This window comes from Hibiscus syriacus, unplaced genomic scaffold, assembly GCF_006381635.1.
Source record: "Hibiscus syriacus cultivar Baekdansim isolate YM2019G1 unplaced genomic scaffold, ASM638163v2 tig00110388_pilon, whole genome shotgun sequence".
In the NCBI taxonomy this organism is placed as follows: domain Eukaryota; kingdom Viridiplantae; phylum Streptophyta; class Magnoliopsida; order Malvales; family Malvaceae; genus Hibiscus; species Hibiscus syriacus.
In genome coordinates this window covers 1,748,746-1,759,404 of record NW_024062718.1, presented here as the reverse complement: position 1 = coordinate 1,759,404, position 10,659 = coordinate 1,748,746, and the positions used below count along the sequence as shown (strand labels likewise).

At 30.6% G+C, this 10,659-nt stretch overlaps 1 protein-coding gene across 1 annotated transcript; it reads left to right on the top strand.

The window, feature by feature from the left end:
* Nucleotides 1-8,076: 8,076 nt before the first annotated feature.
* On the top strand, nucleotides 8,077-9,515 carry LOC120122902 (NAC domain-containing protein 2-like). Its single transcript, XM_039141945.1, has 3 exons — nucleotides 8,077-8,263; nucleotides 8,508-8,785; nucleotides 8,998-9,515. The coding sequence occupies exons 1-3, from the start codon at nucleotides 8,104-8,106 to the stop codon at nucleotides 9,466-9,468; spliced, it is 909 nt and encodes a 302-aa protein (XP_038997876.1). The 5' UTR covers nucleotides 8,077-8,103; the 3' UTR covers nucleotides 9,469-9,515.
* The last annotated feature ends 1,144 nt before the right edge of the window (nucleotides 9,516-10,659 follow it).

Here is a 10,659-nt window from a genome sequence, read left to right as displayed (position 1 = left end):
ATGTTCATCATACAATATTTTTCAACATACATGAGATAAAACATAATTATTCAATATTCAAAACCTCATGCATGCATAAACTAAATGAGCAACCAAATAGAATAATTATATTAAGTTTAGAGTTACCCATTTCTTTTTCATGTGTGGCAAGAGCATCTTGAATATCATCATCTTCATCACCATTGCTCCCACACACCTACAAGAGACATTTAAGTAGATTTTGGTATCCAAATTGCTTTCGATCCGTGAATGTTAGTTTCAATGCCCCTTGTTTCTTTTGGAACCCATACTTGTCTAATTTTAAACCTTTTTCCTTTCTTTAAAGGACAAGTATGTTCCTTATGACCATGATAATGACAATGTGAACATATTTTCATTATTGAACTAGATGAATTATTTAAAATGATCTCTTTTTCTTTTGTTAAGCATTCAAGCTTAACTTTCAAATTAAAATTTTATTTTTCAATATTTTCAAATTTCATTTTTGAAAGTTCTAAATCCTTCTTCAAGAGTTTATTTTGATTTTCAAAATCCATTTTTGTTTCTAGAAGAAGTTTGTTTAATTTGAAAATTTCTTTTTCAAAGTTTTTAGATTTTAGTTTTGAAAGCTCTAACTCCTTTTTCAACATTTCATTTTGTTTTTCGAAGTTTGTTTTAGCTTTTAAAAGAAGATCATTTTTAGCTATAAGTTTAGAAATCAAATTCCTATATTTGGATTTCATGGTCTCAAACTCCGAAAATAATTCATCATAAGCATCTTATAACTCATTAAAAGATTTTGAATTTAATTTATTTGAGTTAGAAGATACCTCTGGCTCTGTGAGAGCTAATAGAGACATCACCTTTATTGGTTCTTCTTCTTCCTTGTCTCCATAGATCTCCTCAAGCTTATCCCACATTTCCTTGGCACTTGAACAAGAAGAAACTCCTTCATATACATTAGGATCAATTGCACAACATAATATGTGCATAGCCTTCGTGTTTTGTTGAGCTTTCTTCCGTTCTTGATCACTCCACTTCTTTGCCTTCTTCGTAGGAGAGAAATATCCTTTCTCGATTATCATACAAGCTTCCATATCAAATGCTTGGATAAATATCATCATAAACATCTTCCAACGATGATAATTTGTCCCGTTGAAGTGTGGAGGCACGTCAATTGGTCTGGACTCTTCCATGGAGAATGAACCGGAAGTGGACGCTATCTTTATCGATTTAACTCTTCCCGAATCGACTCAAGAGGTGGTTAAACCTTCAAATGAGTGAGGCTCTGATACCAATTGTTGAGTTAATCGATTGACGAAATCGGCCAAGAGGGGGTTGAATTAGCAATTAAAATTTTGGTGGAAGATTTTGCATAAAATTGAAAATAATTGCACAGCGATTTAGAGTGGTTTAACTTTCTCAACCAAAGACTACGTCCACTACCTTAGCTATCCACACTAAGGATTTTCCAACAAATTCACTAATTTGTTCTTTCTTTTGAGGACAAAGAGTAACCTTACAACTCCCTCAAGAATTATATCCCAATTCTTGAGCACACTCTTTTTCAAAGAGAAATACACAAATTTGCAAACTTACAAGAAAAACCTCACAAGGTAGAATGTTTGCACAATTCTAGAACAAAGAAAAGAACACTCAAAAATGAATACAATTGAGTACAAGTAGTGTTCTTGAAAGCAAAATGAATATTGAATGAAAAATAGGCTTGAAATGCTCAAACTTGAGGTTTGATGCTTTCTCTTTGATTCTCTCTTGATTCTAGTTGATTTCTTCTTTCTTGTTATTGATCAATGGCTTCTAAGCTTGTTTAAATACACCTTCAAATGATTCTGAACGTTGGGGATGATTAGTGGAGTCAATAGAGTCGTTTAAGTATGAAAACAATTAATTAAAGTAGTTGGGAGCGTTAGTGCATCGATGCATACCCTAGGTGCATCGGTGCATCAGTGTAAAATTCAAATATTTTAACCGTTGGATTCTCAGTGCATCGGTGCACTAAGAGTGCATCGATGCATGAAATGCATTCGATGTTTTGAAATAGCCTGAGTGCATCGATGCATCAAATGCACTAAGTATGCATGGTATGTGCATCGATGCATAAAATGCATTCGATGTTCAATTAATTCCATGGTGCATAGATGCATGGATTGGTGCATCGGTGCATCACTTTGAAAATTTGATTTTAGGCTTGATTTTGGTTCAAAATACTTTGTGAAAATTGTTTCAAAAATAGTTTAAGTATAAAACACAATTTTACACATTTAGTAAGGTTTGAAATGATCTTGAAAGACTTGGAGTAATAATTTGATATTCGATTAATTGAATCGAATATACTTTAGAAAATCATTTGTAAAATCTTAAAATTCATTTAAACTTTGTTATATCGAAATATCAAAATGTTTTCAACAAAAACCATGTTAGTTTAAGATATTTATCAATACCATACATGTTCGATCATATATTAACATGAATTATAATTTTATATATGCATTAATAATGTAATTTTGATGCAATGCATAAGGTGCATGTGCAAGGAACACAACAATGAAAACCACGTTGGTACAGGAAATAACATAAAGAGGACAAAATTATAAACTTAAATCTTACCCACGCAGGTTTACTACTCACATGTTTTATTGAAAGGAAAAATATATCTAACATGCTTTATTGAAAAGTTTTACCCACATGCTTGATTGTATGGCAAATAAAATAAGATATTGTGTGTGCTTCTTCTGTGTACTTATATCAGTATTTTATTAAGATTTAAGGATAACATGACTTCAATTGGGGTAGGCTTATGTAATTCGATTCAAAATAACTATCCGAATTATTCTCATCGTTGCTTACTCAAACTGGTAAGACTCTCGAGTATCATCCATTAATTTCAGGTTCATATAAAACAAGTTCAACTCGAGATCTATTTCTCTATGCTTGTACGAGGATTTACCTCCCGAAGGCATAAGACACATGAACCCCAAAAGCAACTATTTAATTTGTTGTTAGTGGAGTTGCAAAACTGTGGACAAGGGCTGTAGGGGTTGAACGTGAAGTGGTCGAGAGGCCACCCTTCTTCACTATTATTGCTCATTGTTTTTTAATCTTCGTAGCCTTGTTGCCATCTATTTTTCTTTTTGTTGCAGAATGAATCCAAAATCCAAATATTCAACCTATCGTGGGATTGAGGGAGTTAGTGAGAGATGTGCTGCATGATGTTCGACAGTGATATGACTGGATTATTTTGTTGGTCGGGAAATTAGATTCAGATTTAGACTCGAATTTAAATTTTTAAATCTATAATTTTAATTTATAATTTGGGTAATGAGTGATAATCATATAGAGAATCTTGGTTAATCTTAACGAAAAGTAACATCTACATTAATCTCGTGGATTTTTAACATAATATATAATTATTATACATAATAAATAATATCTCCTTTCAATGTATTAATGAGATAAAAATAAACTATCAATTTTTATACTTAATATTATAAATAAGAGTAAATTACATATTTGGTAACTAAACTTTATTCTATCTTCTATTTCATTCATTGTACTTTAAATCTTTTCAATTTTCTCATTGAACTTAATGCATTAAGTTTTTTGGCCATTCAGTCGTTAAATAGTTAACAACATTAAAATGAGCTTTGATATAGATGCAAAACGATGTCGTTTTGTTGAAAATTCTATTTTTTTAAATGACATTATTTTTAACGCCGTTAACTATTTAATAGTAAAGTGACAAAAATAGGAGAGATAGTAAAGTTCAGTGATAAAAAAAAACCCCAATGTATTAAGTTTAGTGAGAGAACTTTAAACTTTTAAAGTTCAGTGAGCAAAATAGGAAATATAATAAAGCTCAGTGATAAAATTTGTAATTTATCCTATAAATAAATATAAAATAAATTATAAAAATAATATACAAAGCTAAAAAGAAAAAAAGAAAAGAAAATCACGATGGTCCTTCTCTGTCTTGGTTTGATTAGATAGGAGTAGGACTGAATCAATTTCATTTCCGATAATTTAGGTCTTGAATGTATATTTATGTCCACCAGAAATTTTCTTAATTTTAAGAAGAGAATACTCTTGTATATACGCTTACCAATATGAACCCACCTGAGATTGTTATAAAATGTTTTCTTTCTGTATCAGTACATTAAAACATTTAAAACAATTTTTTTTATCATTTATCTATTTTCATAGTTTTGTTTTGGTCATCCAGTTATTTTTTAAATTATATTTAACATTACGTTTTAGTTTTATTTTGATCATTCGTCGCTCAAAAATTAACGGTGATATGTATTGTCATATATCATTAAAAAAATCATCACATCAATAAAATTGTTTACTTTTTTGGCGACGAGAATAACTAAAACGAAACTAAAATATAATGTTAAATATGATCTTAAAAAAATAGTACGGCGATCAAAATAAAACTAATACATAATTTACCCCTATTTAAACACGACGAATTGTAAATTCCTTTACAATCATTCTTCTCGCATGCATGATGCCGTGTGATACGAATTTAATGAGAGAAGGTGAATTATAGATTATGTTATTAAAGTCAATGCTTATCTTGAACGCCGACATTCATACTTATCCATAAAGCCGACATTCATACATCTTAGCCACGCCCATGTTGTATGTTTGGTCCGAATATAATACATAAATTGTTGACCTTTCATTCATTGTAAATTATATCTCTGATTATTTTTAAAAACACCTTAAAAGTAGGCAAAATTTCAATAAAAAGAATCTGGCATGCGAAATACCGACTAACTTCAATATTAAATTGATGATTAAAACTTAAATATCTCACAACAACACATTAGTTATCGTGAAAGTTTAAATAATCCGAGTGTTTTGCATATGTATTAATTATAATGCAATTAGTTTAATACCCTATGTTCCTACTAACTCCAACTTAATGTTGTAATAATTCAGTATTTTATTCCCATTGTCTCCTATTGTGCACACCAGTTTCACTAAATTAATCATAAAAATGAGAAGTAGGATCCATTCAACGGACCTTAGAGATTAAATATATGGATTGTTGGATGAACATTTCTTGAAAATGAAATGAAGGGGATTTACGTATTAAACATATCGAATCCACATGTTCGAAACCATAAATGTTAAGTTATAAAGTTCAGCAAGTCGAAGAAGTTGGTCAGTGTTGAATAATATTAGTTAAACGAAATATTGTAAATAATATATATATTTTTTATTAAATATATAAAAATTAAAACATTCGTTCGAAGGGACACCAGAGACTAGAGAGGCCAGCGGAGAGATGACGCTTGTTTGGATTACGTGGGGGCAGTGTTGACGGATGACGTAGGATTCCATTGCCACGTAGCGTTGAAGTTGGAACTTTTTTGCTTATTTGGTCATCCCTCATGCTTGGCCTCCAAGAAATCTTCTCATTTCTTTATTTACTTACCTACTATTTATATTTTTAAAATCTTAGATTCATGAACACATCGTTTTAATTTATTTTATAAAAAATTAAATCTGCACTTCAATGCATTTTTGGAGACTCATGGGAGTAGGGGTGTTCATTCGGTTAAAACGATGGTCGACCGAACCGAATTAACTAAACTTTTTTTTTCTTTAACCGTTAACCGAACCGAATTTTTTTCGAACATATTAACCGAACCGAATAAATTTCGGTTAATTTCGAATTAACCGAATTTTTTTTTAATTTTTCTAATTTATATAAAAATTAAATATTTTTTAATTCAAAAAAAGTTTATAATTAATTTAAATAATATATAATTATAAAATAAAAATTTTAGATAAATTTTCTAATTAATTAATATTGATTTAAGTTTAAAAGTTATTGGATCTTAAATTATTAATTGGGTTTTAAATGGTTTGGGCTTAGCCCATATTTTATATATATTATATTTAATATTTTTTAATTAAAAAACAGTTTACAATTAATTTAAATAATATATAATTATAAAATAAAAAATTTATATAATTTTTTAATTAATTAATATTGATTTAAGTTTAAAAGTTATTGGATCTTAAATTATTAATTGGGTTTTAAATGATTTGAGTTGAGCCCATATGTTATATATAATATATTTAATATTTAAAATTTAATTTCGGTTAATTCGGTTAATTCGATTAATTAACCGAATTCTAAAAATTTTCTTAACCGTTAACCGACCGAACTAATTCGGTAACCGAACCGAATTAACCGAACTAATTCGGTTCGGTCGGTTAACCAAATTAGTTCGGTTATTTGAACACCCCTACATGGTAGACATATGCAGGGCAGTTAGTTAGACCACTGTAGATCCCAATCCAAAAGTTTTTGGCTGAAGGATTCAAGTCATCGGACTTTTTTTTAATTCAATTCATTATTATTATTATAATTTTAATTTTAAAACAAATTGAAAGATTTTAAGTTAGATTTATTGAGTTTGAGTCATTTATGTTGAATCAAACATTGAATTCATGTTCAAGATACTGAATGATAGCGAATTAAAAATTTTGAGGTATAATGATTGTTGGTAACTACGGCCAATGGAGATCATCAATGACGGTGGTGAGTGGTGACCGACGATGGGATACTTTGGTCGAATTCAAGGGTCCAAAATGATATTTTATCTAAAGTTTAGAAGTCAAAATGATATTTTATTTAAAATCTAAGATCAAAATAGTATTCTATCTGAAGTTCAGGGGTCAAATAAAAAATTAATATTTTTTTATTAATGTGCCACTTCATCAAATTAATATGAGTTAATGGGTTTGATCAAATATAACAATTGATAGTGTAAGTGACCAGAATATAATAGATCAATAATATAAGTGATCAAAACGTAATTTTTTAAATTTAATGATAACAAATAATAAAATTGAAACAAAAGTAATTATTTTGTAGTTAACCCAAAAAAAGATGATATATAATTAAAACAAGCACACAAAAAGTGGAATAACTTATTAATTTATTATTGTTTTTTTTCAAGATATCTAAATTACTTAATTGTTTTTTAAAATTTCAAATGATAATTAATCATATATAAACATATTCATATTCACAAATTCTAAAAATAGTCATCCGATTTTAATAACAAACGATTATTTATATTAAAATTAAATAGTTTAATTCAATTGATATAATAATAATAATTATTATAATTTTAAAATTATAAATTAATTTTTTTAAATATATAATATATTTTTAATTTAAAAAGTTTGCGAGTAATTTAACACATTGAAGAAAAAAGTATCATGCCAAATGTTGCAACATCTTGTTTATTTTTACATCATTTTTCTAAACATGAATATTATGAAATTTAAATATACCTTTATGCCAGAATTCATAACGACAAGATAATGTTTTCAATAGATATTATTATCTGTTATATTAATAATTTAACAAATAATTTTTAGAAAAGATAAAATCAAGATCCACTGAGATCAAATATTTAGAAGATTATCAAAAGAATAATCATCTCTAGATAAAATATTTGGTTGTTTAACCTTTTATTTTAAAATTCATTTAAAAATATATTTGATATAATTTAAATATTAATTATACATTTCCAATCATTCCAGCTTGATCAAAACGATGGCTTTTTTATACGAAAATAAAGGTAGATTTATAGTATTGACGTGGCACAAATGAATTGGTAAGCAGGCGCGCGTAGCATGAGAAATAAAGGACAGGTTAGTAGTGGATAACAGCTTGAGAACCCGATGTCGGTCAATGATGGATGAAGAGGCGTTTCGTGGCCACTTGTGGAAACGTCCAAAGGCAGTGACGGAAGCCATGACATAATCAAACCTTTAAACCCATAGAGTTCACGCTCCCACGTGTCCCCTCCCATTTTTTTCGTCTAAGGGGCGGCGGTCAGCGACGAAAAGAAAAACGGTCGCCCTGCTGCTTTTAAACGCACGTTTTGGGTTTCTCAGAAGCACCCCGCACGTGTCTTTTTTTCCCTATAAAAAATTTCCCCTCACTCGCTCTCTTTGGTTCAATCCTCAAAAGCTCCAAGCAGCAACAACAGCAGAAACAAAGCAAAGAATATCGAAAGGAAAAAAATTACAATTGTTATTTTTTTTTCTGAAAGAGAAAGAGGGCAGAGAATGAAGGGAGAATTGGAGTTGCCACCGGGTTTCAGATTCCATCCTACAGATGATGAGTTGGTGAATCACTATTTGTGTAGGAAATGTGCATCTCAGCCTATTGCTGTCCCCATTATTGCTGAGATCGATCTCTACAAGTTTGATCCATGGCAGCTTCCAGGTACCTTTATCTCCCCCCCCTGGATTTACAGAGTTTAGCATCTGGGATTCGATTCGGATTTTCTCGGAATTCCATTAGTTTGTTTCATTTTTTTGTTCGTAATTTGGGGTAAATGCAGTAACTTTTTGGCCGATTAATCCATGCAAGTCATATTTTCTTGTTGAAATTGGGATAAATGATGTTTTCAAATTGAAATTTGAGGCAGTGATTAATTAATTAATTTTCATTTCCATTTGGTTTATAGATATGGCTTTGTACGGTGAAAAAGAGTGGTATTTCTTCTCACCAAGGGACAGAAAATACCCAAACGGGAGTCGGCCGAATCGGGCGGCCGGAACGGGATACTGGAAGGCAACCGGAGCGGACAAGCCCATCGGGAAGCCCAAAACATTGGGGATAAAAAAGGCACTCGTTTTCTACTCCGGCAAAGCCCCACACGGTGTCAAAACCAATTGGATCATGCACGAATACCGCCTCGCCAATGTTGATAGGTCCGCCGGCAAAAAGAGCAACAACTTGAGGGTAAATTCTCTCAACTTTTTTCACCTTTTTACCATGCTTTTGTTTTAAGGGTCAAAATCAGCATTTTATCCCCTTTTTTCACATGAAAGTCTCCAACTTGGGTTATCGCTTCTCACCTAAAGCCATCTTATTTGACCAACAAAGTCCAGATTTTTAGCTGTTAATTTGCATTTTTTTTCTAACAATAATTTGCTTTCTCTCTATAATCGCAGCTTGATGATTGGGTACTATGTCGAATATACAACAAGAAAGGAAGCATTGAGAAGCATTCCCCAAGTGAACAAAAATGGTCGAGTTACCCAGAAATGGAAGATCAGAAACCGAACATCTTAATGCAGGGTCAAAACATGACAGCACTATCCCAGCAACAACAACAGCAACAACCGTCATCGATGTCGATGATGAACGGCAATCTCATACAAACGGATGATTCGGTCCCGAGGTTGCATACGGATTCGAGTTCGTCGGGGCAGGTGCTGTCACCTGAAGTATCGTGGGAGAAAGAGGTACAGAGTCAACCAAAGTGGAAGGAGCTTCAGCTAAGCAACAATGGCATTGATTTCGGGTTCAATTACATGGATGGTGGGTTCCAAGATGACCCGTTTGCGAGTCAAGTCCAGTACCAGATGGAACAGTTGTCACCTTTGCAGGACATGTTCATGTATCTTCAGAAGCCATTTTGAACACAATTTTATTAGAATTTGAATGTTATACATACAGATTTTGGGATTCATGCACATGTTAAAAGCACATCTGCATGTGATCTTAGGATTCGAACAATCAATCAAAGTTATTTGTCAAATTCATTGGCTAACAATTGTTAGGACCAAAGAGAGATCGGGTAGCATAAATTGGTGGGGGACAAGGTTCCTCTTGGCTGGGTCATGTGAATACTTGGTAAGACTGAAGGAAATTCTTCCATCTGTAAGATTTGCATAATTCTTTTTTCCAACGAGAAATATACATGAAATACCATATTCCAGTTCAAGTTAAAATCTAGTGTAGTCTTTAGTGTGGATCCAGAGATATTGTTTAGGTAGTCAAAAATATATATTGTATAAAAATTTTATATGGGATAAGTATAAATAAAAGTTAAGGATGGATATATACGAAAAATTTCGGATATTAGGATAGATACTTGCCCATCCTCACTAAGGTGTGCATCTGTTTTTGATGACCTTTAAGTGATAAAACTTAAAGAGAGAATGCTATTTTTTCTTAAAAACTCGAGTTCGTATACATGTTGGTGACCGTGGTAAAAGAGAATATTATTCTTTTTAAAAAATTGAAGTTTGTACAACTACATCAATAAGATATTTATATTATCAATAAATTAAAAAAATTATAAACTATTAAAATAATTTTAAAATGATAATAGCAAGGCAAGTCATTTGGATTGTATCGGTTTATGTGTAGATAAGGAATCTAATTGGATTGAATTTTACTATTTTTATTTCTTTTCAAAAATAAAATTCAACAATATAAATTAAAATTAAAAAGTATGTCTAATATGCATGGAATTCAAGCAAAAGTAAAGAAACTCAATTAGTATGTTAAACTTGAATCTTTCATAATATCTACCTTTTAAAATTTAACTTCTTATCAAGAATTTATTTTAAGTGATTAAAAAATTATTATTATTTCTCAATATTTTCAGATTCAAACATCATGTAGACTAGTGTATAAGTGTTCATTATCAAAATATTTGAGAGTTTTCGAAATGGATGAGACTAGAGTGAGTGACACACACTGATGTGTAACACTAATGATGTGTGATGATATGCACCATTAATATAAAATTATGGTAAAAATTCGTAAATAGTCATTAAATTTATTAAAATGATTTCATTTGCCATTGAATTTTTAAAAGTTAT